Source organism: Ascidiella aspersa, chromosome 3, assembly GCF_963924565.1.
Source record: "Ascidiella aspersa chromosome 3, kaAscAspe10.2, whole genome shotgun sequence".
Classification (NCBI taxonomy): domain Eukaryota; kingdom Metazoa; phylum Chordata; class Ascidiacea; order Phlebobranchia; family Ascidiidae; genus Ascidiella; species Ascidiella aspersa.
In genome coordinates this window covers 36,058,729-36,077,161 of record NC_139449.1, presented here as the reverse complement: position 1 = coordinate 36,077,161, position 18,433 = coordinate 36,058,729, and the positions used below count along the sequence as shown (strand labels likewise).

Below are 18,433 nucleotides of genomic sequence, written 5' to 3'. Positions count from 1 at the left end.
AGAGAAGTAGTCTGGGAAGGCTGCGAAGTTGGACTAGGGACTCCGTAAGACCACCCGAGTCTGACTCTCGAATGCTCAGTATGTAAAACTGATAAGGCTGAACACAGTAAATTGATAGGTTGGCGCATGAGTTATAAGACACCCCTATAATAAGATTGCTTTATATCCAGCTTATGTAGTTAAAAAATATTAAATACAGGCTGTACACCTACTCGATAGATTTAACAAATTTAGCATCACACTTACCCTTTTTCTGCTGAAGTCAAACTGTTTGTTGTTTAATCAACTCCGCAACCCTGCCGATAGATGCAAATGCTCATTTTAGAATTTGACCCAAGCCTGACATTTAAGAATTATTCTTAACAAACTTTAACAATCATCTAAATGAAAACAGCGCAATTAATAACCTGCACAACCCATCCAAACACTTGGAGAATTGAAATATTAAACCCTTTTTATATACTAGCAACTAAACCAAAATTTTAATTAAAACAACAATGAGGACAATTACCTTAACCTTAATTTTTAGTATTTATCAAGAAGTTAAGTTGTTACATCAATGGTCAAATATTATTGTTTCTCATAGAAATACTAGTAGTCTCAAGCTGGGTAAAAGTAAAGCCTAATGTAAAGGTCCTTTGGAAAATCAAAACAACATTTTAAAAGCCTTTACCTCACATATAAAAAGCCGCGCTTGAAGACTTGCATTCAAAAACTACCAGGTAGATTACAGCACACCTCAATGAACTTTGATAGATGTATAGTCATCACAAATGATGCAGCAGTCACTGAGCATCACTTTAAAAAAACAACAATCAAGCATTGGGTAAAAAAAAATTGAAATTTAAAAAAAATATCTTAGACAATTCCTGTAGCATTCTATCAAATTTTCGCAGCGAATATGTCTGCCAAACAGTATTTAGTTAAAAACAGTCCGACAAGATATATGTTAGCGAAAAACATGAAGCTGTTAGTCTGTGACACCATGTCAGATAACAACATTGTCAACAAACGTTTTTGGGCAGAAAGGGATTGAAATGCACTCAAGTATACAATGATATGTTGTGTCATGCCATTGTAAAAATGTAACAGTATATAATGTAGGATGAAAATTCTTTAAGAAAATGGTCATGGCAATATAGTAATTTTTTTTTTTGATGCTGTGATAAAACAACATACATAAATGTATAAATGTTCTGTATACTAAGGTACGTATAACCCTGTGAAAGTTTGATAGGTTACTTAACGTTAAACCGGATTGTAATTGATTAATTGTATGCCAGGGGTCTATGATCTCAGGCAAACCAGGGTGGCCCTGGACACCAACCCAGTGCTCTATAATTGTTGAGCTGCACTAAAGGTTATAAACAGTGTCTTAATCTAAACATTTATTAACTGCTTAGTTTTATTTTATAGGCCAATGCTATTATACAATGTTTATATATTTAATGCCAAATTGCTGGATTTTAAAACCAAAAAGCGAAATCAACTTACTCAAGAATATTGGCAAGTTGCATTTAAGTTTATTAACAGTGTCTCTTAATCTGAACATTTATTAACTGCTTACTGCTATGTAGAAGCCAATCCTATTTTACAATACTTATACGATTTCAAAACAAAAAAGCGAGTTACCGGTATATGCAATAAAAAGCATATTTAACTGTAATGATTGGTATTGTAAAGACTATATTAGGCCCATAATCTAAGTCTATTGTTTCACAGTTACATATTAGTCTATTTGTTCAAGCAAAACCTCTATTTGTAGTCTATTTGTTGTTTCACAGTTTCATCCATTAAGGAAATATACACCAATGCAGGTATTTTAATTAGGTATAAATTTATTACCTACGTTATACTTTCAAACATACCCAACTTTCAGATGATTAGCACATCCAAATTTTGTAACAAGTCTTGGCTTTTGGCGAAGATGGGTCTATTGCAGTTTTAAATATTTTTTTAATTTGTAAACTCTTTTTTTGTAGCTTTTTTTTTCTGCGGGGTGCATTGGAAGTAATACATCTAAAGGTAGAATACTTGTGTTTTGGGATCGACAGTGTTTATGTTTCTTTAGTTACCCAAGTACGAGTAATATGTATGACGGAATAAGAGCTAATATGAACTCACCCTGTTGGAATAAGACCTAAAGCGTTCTGGTTAAGATATAAATGGCCTAATTTAAATCTAAAACCATAGTGGAGAAGGTATGTGACAATTTGGCTGGCATTCCAATATTAGTCTTGGCATTAACAGTTGTGCGCCTCTATTTGAACAGCGCTTTTTTCGCACTATAATATTTGCCGTCGTTTGGGGTTATAATTTAGGCTAGGGTTGAAATTATTATCAATGAAAGTTAGTAATGAAGTTAGGGGTGGGTTTGGGGCTAGGTTTGGACCTTATTCAGGCCATTTGGGTTTCAACCTTATTCAAACTATTAGCCATTTGACCTATTTTGGTCTTATTTCGAACTGTGTTTTATTCTGACCATGTTGTTATTCTAACTTTAATCTTATTGCTGTAGTGCATGTACAACAAAAAACCAAAGCCTACACAAGGTACACAAGAAAAGCAATATATTTTACTTGGTTTAAGGCAGTGGTTCCCAACTTGGGGTCCACGGACCCCTTGGGGGTCCGTGAGAAAGCATTTGGGGGTCCGTGATTACCTTGACGAATTTTGGGAAAAAAGAAAAGCGATCGTTTAACTTCCATTTCTCTCTTTAATTTCACAGGTGTCAAGCTCAAGCCAACGCATGTCGATTGCAGTCAAATCAGAATTGGCTCGTCCATTACGTAATAGAAAGCATGAGGTGCAACCAAAGTTTACCTCAGGGGTTGGCAACCTACGGCCCGCGGGCCGGATCCTGGCCGCCTCTTTGACACTAGACATGAGCCTATTTTAAATAGGCCTACTTTTTGACTATTTTAACCACGTAAGATCGAAAAATTTCACGCTTCGCACAAATGATCTTTCTACGTCCAGTTCGTTTACGTTTTAAAGCTGTCTTTTGAACTAGATCAGCGCTTCTTTACCGTTGCGCCGTGGAAGGCTGCCAAGAGCGTCGCGAACAAACGGAAAACGTAGCCTATATTCAAAAATATTGGGCATATATTTTTTGACATTTTTTATTATTTATTTTCGGCAGTGTAATAAAAACTTGAAAGAAATGTTAGTGCACCAAAATAAAATCGTGCTCGCTACGCAACACTTTACTGCCTCCTTAAATGTAATTAAAAAAGTTTTTAAGTGCAAAAAAAGCTTCGAGGCCCAACTGATTAAAAGTTTTTTTTAACACTTTAGTAACAAAATTCTTAGTTAGCATTTTGTGCGGCCCACATAGACCTTTCTGAGTTTGGTATTGGTCCGCGAATAGAAAAAGGTTGCCGACCCTGGTTTATCTCATATTGGCGGGAACGACACCAGTGCTTGCAGCTGGAGAATACTGTTAGGCCAATAGATATGTACCGGTAAGCATATAGGTGAGTGGCATGCATAGTTAGTTAATATTTGAATGAAAACACCAGGATGTAGTTAAATAGATATGAGGCAGAGGACGAAGATGACATTCATGTTGCATTGTCAAAAACTCAACCACAGATTAGTCGTTTAGTTCAGGAAAGGCAACAACAGCCCTCATTAAATTTGCTAACGTTGACAAAGTGACGCTCTTTCACTATTGTACGTGAAAAGTTATGCAAAAAAAAAAATAAATAATAATACCGCATACCACAACGCATATTGTTTGGGTTAGGGTGCGGGTTAGCGTTTGGGTGAGGGTGGGTCAAGTAATATTATGTTTATTATTAATAATAACTTGACCCACCCTCAACCAAACGCTAACCTCACATTTTTTATTTATATCCCCGAGGAAAATCGTTTGGTGAAGGGCGACTAAGTCCTAACAGTGCGAGGCGCAAATCCCGCTAAAAACCTCTGGCCCTCTTTCCTGCTGTGCAGATGTAGCGGGTTGGTAGTCAGCCTATCTTGTCTTTATTTATATATTTTTCCCCACTTTTTTCTAGTTTCTTTAATTTAGTATTATGTCAATTGTTTATTCAACTTTTGTTCGTTCGTTCTGTTGTTCTTCGTTCTTCAACATTTTGACACAGTACAGTAGTTGAGTAGCATAATTATTACAATAGTGAATACTCAATAGTATGTTAATTAAGTTTCAGGTAAAATTTAGGTAGGTGTTACGTGTTTATCAACACTTAAACACCCAAATTAATTAATTGCCATAAGCCAAATCTTAGAGTTCATATTAATATTAAGTTATCTTACGAATTTTTAAATAGGGCTTTAGGTTACGCGTTTCAGCTTTCGTTTGCCAAATATGTTCTTCAGTTACATAATATCATATTTGATGATGCAAAGTTTTCCGTATTGTTGTGTGTAAAATTCCTGAGTTTTCCTGCTTCAGTTCGCCTCGTTTCAAACTTGACAGTAGGGGTCCACATATTTAATAATCTGTCCAAAGGGGTCCGTGACAACAAAAAGGTTGGGAACCACTGGTTTAAGGATTCTAAGAGCTTCTTTAACTATCAGAAAAAGTTCATATACATTATACAGTACACAAATAATATGTTTTTGCACAAAGAACCAAAAAAACACAGACATTGATTAAAGTTGTTCAAGGCCCACTAAATCCAGAAAATATGTCTTTATAAAATTGTACATTGTATATATTGGTTTAATGTAAGTTTTATAACTAAACAACTGGAGTTGGTTCAACAAGTTTAAATTTACCTTAAAAGCTTATAATATTTTTATATACCTCTCTTAATCTGTTTGGAAAGAAAAAAAATGTTGATTTTCCAGATTTTTACGATTTGAGGTTACATAACTTTTTTTGCACTTTGCAGTAATTGATGACTCCTGTGTAACAGTAACATACATGTGGAAATTTGCTGTCAAAACTTTACAAAACAATTAATTTCAAAAACACTTGTTGTTCCATTGGAAAATCATGCACAAATATGCAGCAGAAATCTAGACTAATCACATAAACCACGAAAACCTAACTGCTATAGTGGCTCAAGTCAACACCATGTTTAAAACGAAACATTTACTCAACATGATAGATTTGCCAGACAGACCAACCATTTTTTTCAAGTGACATGCAGTATTTACATTTGTAAACTCATGTAATATAAATGTATCCAATTCTAACTAGATCTGCCATAGTTTTTTCGAATTTTTGTAATGATAAAACAGCTAAACACCTGCGTCCTGCATGTGACAGCAGCAGGACATACAAAAACTGCATAATACTTCAGCATGGGTTTTACAAACAGTAATTCCTTGGCCCTAAAGTCTAAACTGACGTAAAACTACATAGGTTTTATAGAATACTTAAGACTTATCTTCGAGCAAAGTAAAAAATTCTAACAACTGTTTAAAAGAATATTTATTGGATAAATAGGTATGCGTGAAAACATTAAATAATCAGAGAGATGTAATTATTCGCGCTTAGGTTAAAATACTGAATATATATCGTTAAATAACGTGCAACAAGTTTTCTGTTAACGTTTAAATAATCAGTCCAAAACAAAGAAACGGAGCACCTAGTTTTTGATAAATTGCTTTACTAAACTTAATTTGGCGAAATCTACCTTTCGTCAAAAATATTAAATCGGGCGATTTTTTAAAAAGTACGCTCTAGTTGCCCTGTAAAATCATAGAGATGTATGTACAAAGAATAAAGCGGTTTGTTTAAAAATTGGCAAATAATTTAGACGAGGTTTATCGTCATTTACGAAAGCAATTTTAGCCATTTTACTTATCCAGAAGCAACCCCTTAATCAGGACATTTTACTGTTGTTTAGGTTCTGATAAGTGGATATTTCAATTTGAGCTGGTAATTGCACATTCGTGGAAGATAAACGTGAGTAATTAAAAAAGTAGAATTGCTGACGACTTCTTTGCAAGATTCTCCATCTTTAAGCTGCTGGTGTTGGACAAATTCCCTCGTTTACCTTCGTAACTTCACATTCCCGTTAGCCACACTTAAACAAAAAAGTACGTCATTTTTCACAATGAACTGCATTAAACTTTGGCTGTCACGTATCTCTAGATGTCAATATTGTTGGACAGCTGTACAAATGGGATTACAGATGTCCGATAACAGTGTTGTATGTAAGTCATTCATAAAATAACAAAGTCCCAGTCCAAGTCATCAGTTGCGCAATTTAAGTCCCAGTCAAGTCATAATTAGAGCAAGTAAACATCAAAATATTGTCATTGTTATAATAAATAAAACGCTAAACTATTAAAACTGATCTGATTACAATTAATGACTCAACCAAAAAAGCACAACATATACCAAACAAATTGTTTTATGTTAAAAAATTAGGATAAAACCTAATTTTACCAAAAAATAAATGATTATTTTCAATAATTGAAATGCGAATTACTTCGTATTGTGGTTTACTTGTATTGTGTTCAACTCGCTTTGTAGTCTACTCGTAAATATAGCTACTCGTATTTTATTCTAGGCTACTTGTATTGTGATATATTGTGGTCTATTCGTATTGTGGTCTACTTGTATTGTGGTCTACATGTATTGTGACATATTGTAGTGTACTCGTATGTGTTCACTTACGATTCGCAACTTGCAATCTCCATCAAACATTCGTTGTCGTAAGTTGTTCCATCGCTTCCACAGACTTGTGCAAGGATCTTGGTTCACGGCCTAAAAATATACGGCGGTTGTACTACAATTGAATAAACCCTCAACTCAAGGTTTCTTAACCGATTTTTTTAGCCAAGATCTAATCTATTTTACTGAGAAGGGTTTCACAAATTGCTGAAAGGATTTTGGTAAAAGAAAATTTGTTATTTTGGATAATCTCAAATATTTTAGCTGAAAGTTGTATATTTGGATATAGAATGAATATCAAAGCCCATACAGAAGTAGGTTTAATTTTGTAAACGTTTTGAATAAACCTTAAGATAATGACTGGAGGTTTCAGTTAAACTTAGAATGAATATCAAACCCCATACAAAAGTAGGTGGCATATTGTAACACGATATGCAGGATTTATCAAGTAAAGAACCAACCACAGCAGCAATGTACTTTTAAAATGTATGACTTCCTCGTTGACAGTTCAACCATAAAAGAAGAGATCTAAGATTTACATTTAAATCAATGCTTAAAATTCATAAACTACACACATGGTATTTTTCACATTTTACCATCCAATAAACCACGCATGTTTTACCTAAACGTTCCACATTTTCAAAATCTGCTATACAAATCGTTTTGCACTTACTTCTCACAGGGACAACTTCCCGCTTGTACGTAATCTATCGCCCCATTTCCTCTTTTGGACCTGATAGAAAAGAAATTGGCGTGTTATTAAACACAAACAGTTATTAAGCCTGTTTACATGCACCTTTCTCAGGCAGATTAGATTAAGGTTCAAGCCGCTTTGTTGTTTTAATTACGCTTAGTATTTGGGTCGTCGCGAAAAAGGTTGCGAAACACTTGATAAAATAAACCAAATAGAACAAAACGGTAAATTTGATACGAAACATGAAGTCAGGTCGTCTTATCGTTTACATGTTATACAAGAATTTTTGTTTATTTAAATTTAAAAATTAGATTTGCAGAAACATTACTATGGTGGTTAAAAAATGTCTAAATAAAATTAAAAGTGCAAAATAGTGAGACCACATTTGTACAAATAAACTCTTGAGTTTTACTCACGAAATGCAACTTTCTACTTCCAAACTGCAATTATTCGAGTAAGTCTTTCCGTCGGATCCACAAACTGGTAAGTAGATGAGGGTGCAGATACTAAAAAAAGTACGTAATCTATTGCCCCATTTCCATTTTTGGACCTGATAGAAAATAAATAAGCGTGGTATTAAATACAAACAGTTACTTGGTACAAGTTGCCAATTCAAGTGTTTATTATTAGCCAAACAGTGGCTGTTTGAGCTCAGATCATCTTGAGGTACGTTTTATATTTTGAAATACTGTTTGCCGAACCTAAAAATGGTTTCATTTCCGTCGTTTTTTCTTGTTTAAGATTTTGTTTAGTCGAAATATCGTGTTGATCAGGAGTTCTTAAACTTTTTTTAAACGGACCCCTCCAAATATTTTTGTTTTTTAGACCAAAGTTGACATAATTTTTTCAGAGAAAACGTCATAAAACAAGTGAATTAAAGATCTGCTGTTTATGCCCGAAATTATGGCATAAACCAGGTTGAGGTGGCTGTATATACCAGGTTGTAAAAAAAATAGTAAATTCTACATACAAAGGCCATTTTTGAAAAATCGTAAAAATAACAAGCCTTGCCAAATTTCGTGTTTCCCCCTAAAATCCCTGACTTTTTATGTTTTTATTAAATTGTTAATAATACTGCTGATAACAGTATTATTTTCCTTAAATTAATACTCTCCATAACGTAAAGTTAAATGTATTGTTTACTGCTTTAACACTTCAGTATTCGAACAATTGCCTTTGTTTTGTAACATAGAACATTTAGCTTGCTGATGTTTAGGCGCCATTATTATTTATCATTATTACATTTTTGTCAGGTTAGCTGTGTTAGTTTTCTTGTTGGTGAAACTTAACTTTAAATGCAGCTACTGTTAGTTGAGCTGTGTCAAAAGTAGATTAGCGGAGCAAAGTTCTGTAAGGACACAAGCGGTATTTCTGCGATGTATAAGTTTTCCTGCAAAACATTCCCAAACAGAGATGCCGTATTATTATAGAGTAGAATCAGCAAACGAAAGATGTTGAACAAAAGCTTTTGGGGTGAACTTGGGTACGAAAGGATTTTCAGTTCTAAAAATTCAAATAACGTTTGGTCGCAAATTACATCAAGGTTTGAATTCAGTAAATTTATTTAATTTTGGTAAGAGCCCAGGTTCCTAACCAATCAATGAATGGCGTTGTAAAAATTCATCTGCCCTAAAAATTTTCTTAAGAATAGCATTTCTGTTTGTGAAATAACTCATCGAAGCTAAAATGTTATATTGAAAAAAAATGAGTCATTTTCCCTATGGTTAAAATTGAAGAAATGATAATTAAAATATGCGTACTGCGTTTATTGGAGTAAACACTTAAATTAGGGATTTAACATGAAAACAAAACAGTTGAAAAAAGTTATTTCATTAATTTTACTGGTCCCCTTTTAACATAAAGGTTTGCCTAGGGAACTGAATAACCCCTACTCTCAAGCAAATGAACTGGGTTCCTATAAAATCTTAAATTGTCTAATATTTGTATGTACCCTTTTTTGATAAATAGAACAATGTACCCTAGAAATTATACCGTGTTGTTTAATGCGGCCAGTCATCTGATGGCAAACGGATTATGGACTTCTTGCTTACACGACTTTATCAGAGGTGAGTATCTTTCCTAACACTGGATATTGGATTAACAACTCTATGTTGGCTGTGGATTTATCTTTGTATCGGCGCAACTGATTGGATTAAGGCCCGACTGGATCTTTAGCACTAGGGCCCGCAAAAGTCAATAAAGTTAAAATTTTTTAAGGACCTCGTCTGTCCACGAAACAAAGAATAAAGTTGTTTTCAGCACCTAGGGGACTGTTACTAAGAAGTTTATAGGTTAAAATAAAGTTAAAATTTACAATAAAGTTAAAATTTGTTAATAAAGTCAAAATTTGTCAAATTATGGCTTTTGACAAAGTTTTTGTGTTTCTTGAGAGTAGTTTATGTAAATATTGTCGTGGAAGCATTGTAAATCAGGAACTGCGACACAATTAAACCATATTAACCCGTAAAAGCAGGCAAAATGTCAAAATGCCCACTTGGATCTGCAGTAACTTTTATCGCAAAGTGTCCATTTTTTTTATTGGTTGTTACAAAACACTTCCTCTTCATAAACGTGGTCTTTTCGAAGATCAACAGTTTGAATTTTAGGAATAGCCTACTGACATTCTGTAATACAAAAATGCCTAAGCAAGCTTAATCTATCGCTAAAAAAACGATGCACTTTTTAAAATTCATAATACACCTTGACTTTGCAACAAAATATCACGTTTGGGTCTGAAATCGACAAAATATTATGTTTGGGTAACTGGCATCAATTCAAGGAAGAACTGTGGCCTCTACAAACAAGCAATTTCGTTAGGTTAAAATAAAGTTAAAATTTTTTTTTTTTTAGGTTAAAATAAAAATGGCCCTATATCATCACTGGTGGTTAAAGCTCAAATTGCCGTGGAGGTTGCTATAGAAACATAACACCAATGGTAAATACAAATTGCTAGCCTAAAACTTTATTTAAAAATATAAATACAAGGACTTTTACAATAACCAATTTGACTCATATTTGTTTATTGGTGATGTTACATTTCTAAAGTAGTACTGACTAACGATAACCATACACATATCAAAAAAACAACGGAAACCTTTTAAAAAAAAAGTCTTTTCGATATTTTTTTGGCCCAGAAATTCTATGCAAAAAAAAAAAAAAAAAAAAAAAAACACACACACACTTAGCTACGCAGGCTCATGAAGAAGCAAGTCGAGAACTGACCATAGCATCATTGCCTGCTGCATCCTGTTCGTAAAACTAACTTGCAGTGATGTTTGAACTTGTGACCGTGCTACCAGAAACGCCATTTTGTGTATCGCTAATGTGTATAATGCTTTAACATGGCGATTTTATCTTGAGAAGTACTCTTTAAATTAAATTAAGTTTTTAGACGAGATAATTCGCCAGTTTATTGAGCTTCACACGAATGTTTGCGTTTAGTCCTGTATTTTAGCAATCAAACTAATGAAAATAAGGTGAATATCAGCGATCCACTCATAGGGATGTCATCGAATAAATCGATTAATATTTTCTGTAGCCTAAATGTTTTACTTTAAAGAAAAAAAAATAGGCTCTGTGGGGTGAAGTTCCGCAGGGGAACGGAGCGTATACAAACCTTCAAGAGCTTTAATCAGCATTTTTAGAGGAGATGCGGCTCCTCGCAACCAATAGCTGTGCTCAGGGTGAGATTCTAAACTGCTCTGAGCATGTTTAGGCGGATGGAACTTTAGTATTACTACAATTCAAACGAACGTCGTTAATTGTTTATTTACATTGTATAATCCATATAATAACGCAAACGCTTAAAATGATCAATACACTATAATGCTCAACATGCGATGAGCAAGTGGCTAATAAATGACACATTTTCGGGGGTGTTACAAAGCATTATGTTCTTTGATCGTCGGTGCTAGTTTGATGTTTCAATACGACAAAGTGGAACGGCCCACTTATAGTTTGACTCCCGAAAATTATACATGCCAAATCAGCTAAATTACAAGCTGTGGTTAAGGGGAAATAAGTCGTGTCTACTGCTCACTTAGCACGTGGTCTTAGAGTATGCTGAAAGAGCATAATTTTGCGTTAACTATCTTTACTTAAAAATTTATAACGCGCACGACAGTCACTATTATACCTCCTTTTAAGAATCCGTTTCTAAAAGTTTTTCCTTTCATAAAAATTCTATTGGGGCACAGAACTTTTTTGCAAGGTAAATGGGCCTCGAAAGAAAAAAGGTTGAGAACCACTGACCTAAACAAATAAGGAAAGAGAAAAACTATCCAGCGTTTACGGTCGACCAAACTAAAGACGAAAAACGGCGTTTTGCGGTCGATTTTGGATTCGCATTAGATTAAGACGCGTGACCCAATTACTTAAAAAGCACGCCGCTTCGAACAGTTTGTTAAACCATGACAAAAACGAACCAAAAACGATAATATCACTTACAAAACGGGTGGTAAGAACTCTCGCCCCCACTGGATACGCCACTGGGGGCAATGGAAAGTGTATATTATTTTAACGTTCATATACATACTACACTTACAAATAATACTAATAATCACATTTTGAAATTCCAGGGGGGGCAAGTGCCCCCCTTGCACCCCCTGCGGGCGCCCATGGGTTCTGATAAGTGGATATTTCAATTTGAGCTGGTAAATGCACATTCGTGGAAGATAAACGTGAGTAATTAAAAAAAGTAGAATTGCTGACGACTTCTTTGCAAAATTCTCCATTTGTAAGCTGCTGGTGTTGAACAAACTCCTTCGTTTACCTTCTTCACTTTCCCGTTAGCCACACTTAAACAAAACGTGCGTCTTTTTTTTCACAATGAACTGCATTAAATCTCTGGTATCTAGAGGTCAATATTGTTGGACAGCAGTATAAATGAGATTAGGGTTGACCGATAACAAGTCGTATGTAATTTATTGTGAAATGACAAAGTCCTAGTCAAGTCATTTGCAAAATAATTTAAGTTCAAGTCAAGTCTTTGGAATAAAAACAAGCTAAGTCTCACTACAAGTCATCAGTCAATGAAACACGTGCCCACACATATGCGTTTACAACTGTGATCTAGCCCTTCTGAAAATGCTTTTTGACCAACGATTATACGGCTTATCTATCGTTAGAACACCGAAAGCCATTGCAGACTGACTGAATCTGTCGATCAAAGATGCAAGCAGGGCAGGCTAGAAAAACAACTCGCCTGTAGTGAGGTTCGAACTCAGTTTGAACCTTTTTTTGTTCAGCTTGTCTCATTGTAGTAACAAACAATGTCAACTGACTGAGTGTCAACGCAATACTCCACCATTCCAAGAGCAAAAACAGACTATTATGACTACATAAATATATAGCAAAACGTAATATTAACTACATATTTTGTGACGTAACAGTTCATGACAATTGAAGGTGTGGCAAGTCTGTGATCGACTGTTGTGGTACTGCTCATAAATAATAAAATAAAAATTATTAGGAGTAAAATACTTATAAATTTTCGGGGGCGTGGCCCCTCAGGCTTTTTTTTGTAAGTGCTACTTGAAATACTGTTTGCCGAACCTAAACATGGTTTCATCCCGTCTGTTTTTCTTTTTAAGATTTTGTTTAGTCGAAATATCGTGTTGAGCAGGGGTTCTTAAACTTTTTTTAAACGGCACCCTTCAAATATTTTTGTTTTCGTTAACCAAAGTCGACATGATTTTTCAGAGAAAAAAAAAAGAGAAAAAATCATAAAACAAGTGGACTGAAGACCTGCTGTTTTTGCCCGAAATTTGGGCATAAACAAGGTTGAGGTGGCTGTATATACCAGGTTGTAAAAAAAATATTAAATTCTACATATAAAATCCAGTTTTTGAAAAATCGTAAAAATAACAAGCCTTGCCAAATTTCGCATTTCCCTCCAAAATTTGGTCAAGTTCTATTTGAAACCGGTTTGAGTTGGTATTATTTAATGCAGGGGCGTGCAACCTTTCATACTGCCGGGCCTTTCAGCAACAGCATCCAAAACACATTTTGTAGTTTAATTTTTGTTAGCAGGTAACATCCTATTCTAATATGTTAGCAGGTCAGGGTCACATTCTATTTTAATTCTAATAAAATAAAAATTTACATGTAATATAAGGCGACCTAGACTAAGGAACAGTCAGGAAGTTTCAATATTTTAACAGTTACCTGAATGTTTAGTGGTGCGGGCTAAAAACCAAAGCACACCGCGGGCCACAGATTTTGGTTCCGCGGGCCGCATTTGGCCCGCGGGCCGCAGGTTGCACTCCCCTGATTTAATGGATGAGGTGTAGCATGAAAATACCTGGCTTTTTATGTTTTTATTAAATTGTTAATAATACTGCTGATAACAATATTATTTTCCTTAAATTAAGACTCTCCATAACGTAAAGTTAAATGTTATTGTTTACTGCTTTGACAGTTCAGTATTCGAACAATTGCCTTTGTTTCGTAACATAGAACATTTAGCCTGCTGATATTTAGGCGCCATTATTTATTATTATTACATTTTTGTCAGTTTAGCAGGGTTTTAGTTTTCTTTGTTGGTGAAACTTAGATTTAAATGCAGCTACTGTCAGTTGAGCTGGGTTAAAGGAAAATTAGCGAAAGCAAAGTTGTGTAACGGCACAAGCGGTATTTCTGCGATGTATAAGTTTTCCTGCAAAACTATCCAAACATAATTGCTGTATTATTATAGAGTGGAGTCAGCAAACGAAAGATGTTGAACAAAAGGTTGTGGGGTGCACTTGGGTGCGAAATGATTTTCAGTCATAAAAATTCAAGTAACGTTTGGTCGTAGATTACATTAAGGTTTGAATTCAGTAAATTTATTTAATTTTGATAAGAGCCCAGGTTCCTAACCAATGAATGAATGGCGTTGTAAAAAATTCATCTGCCCTAAAAACTGTTCTAAATAGCATTGCTGTTTGTGAAATCGAAGCTAAAATGTTATATTGAAAAAACAATTAGTTATTTTTCTCTATGCTTAAAATTGAAGAAATGATAATTAAAATATGCGTACTGCGTTTATTGGAGTAAACACTTTTAGGGATTTAACATGAAAAGAAAACAGTTGAAAAAAGTTATTTTATTATCTTTACTGATCTCATTTCAACATAAAGGTTTGCCTAGGAAACTGAATAACCCCTACTCTCAAACAAATGAACTGGGTTCCTATAAAATCTAAAATTGTCTAATATTTGTATGTACCCTTTTTTGATAAATAAAACAATGTACCCTAGAAATTATACCGTGTTGTTTAATGCGGCCAGTCAGCTGATGGCAAACGGATTATGGATTTCTTGCTTCAGAAGACTTTATCAGAGGTGATTCCCCTTACTACCACTGGATATTGGATTAACAACTCTATGTTGGTTGTGGATTTATCTTTTTATCGGCACAACTGATTGGGTTAAGGCCCGACTGGATCTTTATTACTGGTGGTTAAAGCTCAAGTTGCCCGTGGAGGTTGCTATAGAAACAACACACCAATGGTAAATACAAATTGCTAGCCTTAAACTAAATTTAAAAATAAATACAGGGACTTTTACAATAACCAATTTGATACATATTTGTTTATTGGTGATGTTACATTTCTAAAGTAGTACGGACTAACGATAACCATACACATATCAAAAAAACACCGGAAACCTTTTAAAAAAAAAGTCTTTTCGATATTTGTTTGGCCCAGAAATTCTATGCAAGAAAAAAAAAAAAAAAAAAAAAAACACACACACACTTAGCTACGCAGGCTCATGAAGAAGCAAGTCGAGAACTGACCATAGCATCATTGCCTGCTGCATCCTGTTCGTAAAACTAACTTGCAGTGATGTTTGAACTTGTGACCGTGCTACCAGAAACGCCATTTTCTGTATCGCTAATGTGTATAATGCTTTAACATGGCTATTTTATCTTGAGAAGTACTCTTTAAATTAAATTAAGTTTTTAGACGAGATAATTCGCCAGTTTATTGAGCTTCACACGAATGTTTGCGTTTAGTCCTGTATTCTAGCAATCAAACTAATGAAAATAAGGTGAATATCAGCGATCCACTCATAGGGATGTCATCGAATAAATCGATTAATATTTTCTGTAGCCTAAATGTTTTACTTTGAAGAAAAAAAAAATAGGCTCTGTGGGGTGAAGTTCCGCAAGGGAACGGAGCGTATACAAACCTTCAAGAGCTTTAATCAGCATTTTTAGAGGAGATGCGGCTCCTCACAACCAACGGATGTGCTCAGGATGAGATTCTAAACTGCTTTTACCATGTTTAGGCGGATGGAACTTTAGTATTACTACAATTCAAACGAACGTCGTTAATTGTTTATTTACATTGTATAATCCATATAATAACGCAAACGCTTAAAATGATTAATACACTATAATGCTCAATATGCGACGAGCGAGTGGCTAATAAATGACACATTTTCGGGGGTGTTACAAAGCATAATGTTCTTTGATCGTCGGTGTTAGTGTGTTAGTTTGATGTTTCAATACGACAAAGTGGAACGGCCCACTTATAGTTTGAATCCCGATAATTATACATGCCAATGCTAGATCCTCTTGATGGATTTGTTGCAATATACCAAATCACTGCTTGAACCGAACCTGATGGATATCCCGGATACCAACGCGCGTAAACACTTCCGCCAGTCGAACTTCGTAGCTCTCCATTCTGTGCAGATAAAATGTAGAATTCCGATTTTGATGGCTTGTGTCTTGTACGTTCAGTGTATTGTAGGGCAGTGGTCTCCAACCTGTTGGAGTCGCCTAAAATTTTTGTGGGGTCGCCATAACTCACCATATTCCTGCTCTTTTACTATTTACGTATTTCTTTACAATGACGTCACACTAATAAACGTGACTAAGTGAATTTTCTAGATAAAATAGCTTTTAGGCTCTTATGAGCTGCTCAGCAGCTAACTGGACAATTAAGAAAAATTTGGAGCATGACATGCGGTTATTAGATTTATTGAATTTGGTTCTGAGCAATATTTTACCAAAGTTTACGAAAATTGCGCAAGCAAAAGTAATACCGCGTTTGCAAAACAACAGTGGATACTGTGCAGGCGCTACCACCACACTGAATGTGATATATTGGTAAAACAAATTTTTCGTGTGTTAAATACAAACTCATTTGTTAAATATAACTTTCCTAAAGCAATCTTTTTTTGCACATGTGTAGCCACATATAAACTGTTGCTACCAGGCATAGTAATGAAAAAACAGCTCCGCTGGTAATTTTAATAATCGAGTGTCTATTGAATTAAAATTAATTGTTTTTTCTGGAATTGTGTATAATCCACGCATATTCGATCGTGTTACTTTGTTGGAACTATTTAAAATATTTTTATAATGATATCTGAAAACAATATGGGGTCGCAATGTAAATTCCGATTTTATTTTTGTTAAACTTGGATCGCTAATTAAAAAGGTTGGAGACCACTGCTGTATTTAAAACTGCTGTTTGCTTTAGAATAAAATGAAAACGGATTTGTATTTTTATTCTAATTAAAATGTAAATTTATGTAATGCCGATAATAAAGTAAAAGCTACCCACCTCGTATCTTGAAGCCAACCAAACTGCCACGAAGTTTTTATTTGGGTAGTCCACATACAAGTTCCATGCACGCTGAATGTACGAATACAGCGCCTCGTACATTTCCTCACTTTCAATATCAACCAGAGTTCCGTTGTGGAACTGACAAAGACTCTCTGCTGCGGCTTTGCCTTTTCCGTCCTTTTGAGATGCGACAGTTTGTGGAAGCCAGAAGCAAGATCCTTTGAAAAGAACGCCAGGGCATCGCGACAATTCTAAAACATAAATAACATGTTGCACTGAATGTGTAAAATTAAAAATCACATTGACCCTTGCAAGATAAATTTCGACCTGATTAAAACCATAAGATGCGAAAAAGAATTATATGCTTACTTATATTTGATCTTAACGATTACTCAAACAAATTTGACCTAGGAATCTACCTTTAATTTTCTGGTCTATTTTTCGTTCAATTCTGTTCCAATCAACAATTGGTTGTGGTCCTGTGGCGCCAATCGGGCCAGCTAAGCCCCTCGGTCCAGCTAAACCTTTAGGACCAGCTAAGCCCCTCGGTCCAGCTAAACCTTTAGGACCAGCTAAGCCCCTCGGGCCAGCTAAACCCCTCGGGCCAGCTAAACCCTTTGGGCCAGCTATACCCTTCGGTCCAGCTAAACCTCTGGGGCCAGCTAAACCTTTAGGACCAGCTAAGCCCCTCGGTCCAGCTAAACCTTTAGGACCAGCTAGGCCCCTCGGGCCAGCTAAACCCCTCGGGCCAGCTAAACCCTTTGGGCCAGCTATACCCTTCGGACCAGCTAAACCTCTGGGGCCAGCTAAACCCTTAGGGCCAGCTGGGCCCCTCGGGCCAGCTATACCTCTGGGCCCAGCTAAACCCCTAGGGCCTAGTAAACCCTTCGGGCCAGCTAAACCTCTGGGGCCTCTCCGCCCTGGAAGTCCTTGAGCTCCTTTTAGTGGTGGTGAGTGACCTCCGGCGTTGAATTGTTGCATCTCCAACAAGCTGCCAATTGGTTTGCACACGAAGTCGTTGGACTGAACTTGTGCGTAGGCGAGTGAATTGCAAGCTTGCAGCAAAATAAGAATTGAAACGCCAAGTTGAAACATTCCTCTGTTGTTGTAGTTTCTTATCTTCCTTGAGATATCTTGAAGGTTGTGTGTCGATGCTGTGAATATGCGTGCTTTTATAGCTTTCAAAACGACTTGTTTTCTAACATATATTGACGTATTTCGGAATGACTCGGTAAAGTCAAAACATATGATTCACGTTTTCGCGTCAAAAATTTCACGTTTTCGCATTTTTCAGGTTTTGTTGTTTCTGTTTGACCTGCAGCAATTTCAGTTTTTGCAACCAGCGTTGGAAAAATAGGTAGTCACTCGCTTAAAATAGAATATTGTAATACGTTAGCTTTGCTGAGTCCAACTAATAAATCGACAGAACCGCTTCGCTTTTTTCGCTTAAATAAAATATTTCGTCACTTTATGTTGCAAGTGTTTTACCATTTCTGCACCTAATTATTTTTAAGCGGCAAAAAACGAAAATAAAACAGCCAGTTAAAGGTATAATAATGTACAGGATGCTTTGGGAAAAGGCTCT

General features: G+C 35.4%; 1 protein-coding gene across 1 annotated transcript; it reads right to left on the bottom strand.

Annotated features, from left to right (window-relative positions):
• Positions 1–16,178: 16,178 nt before the first annotated feature.
• On the bottom strand, positions 16,179–17,972 carry LOC146162758 (uncharacterized). The gene is made up of 3 exons (XM_083385295.1): positions 17,268–17,972; positions 16,846–17,099; positions 16,179–16,208 (listed from the first exon to the last, which is right to left on the bottom strand). Exons 1-3 carry the CDS (start codon positions 17,941–17,943, stop codon positions 16,179–16,181), a joined length of 960 nt encoding a protein of 319 aa, XP_083241421.1. The 5' UTR covers positions 17,944–17,972.
• Positions 17,973–18,433: the final 461 nt, after the last annotated feature.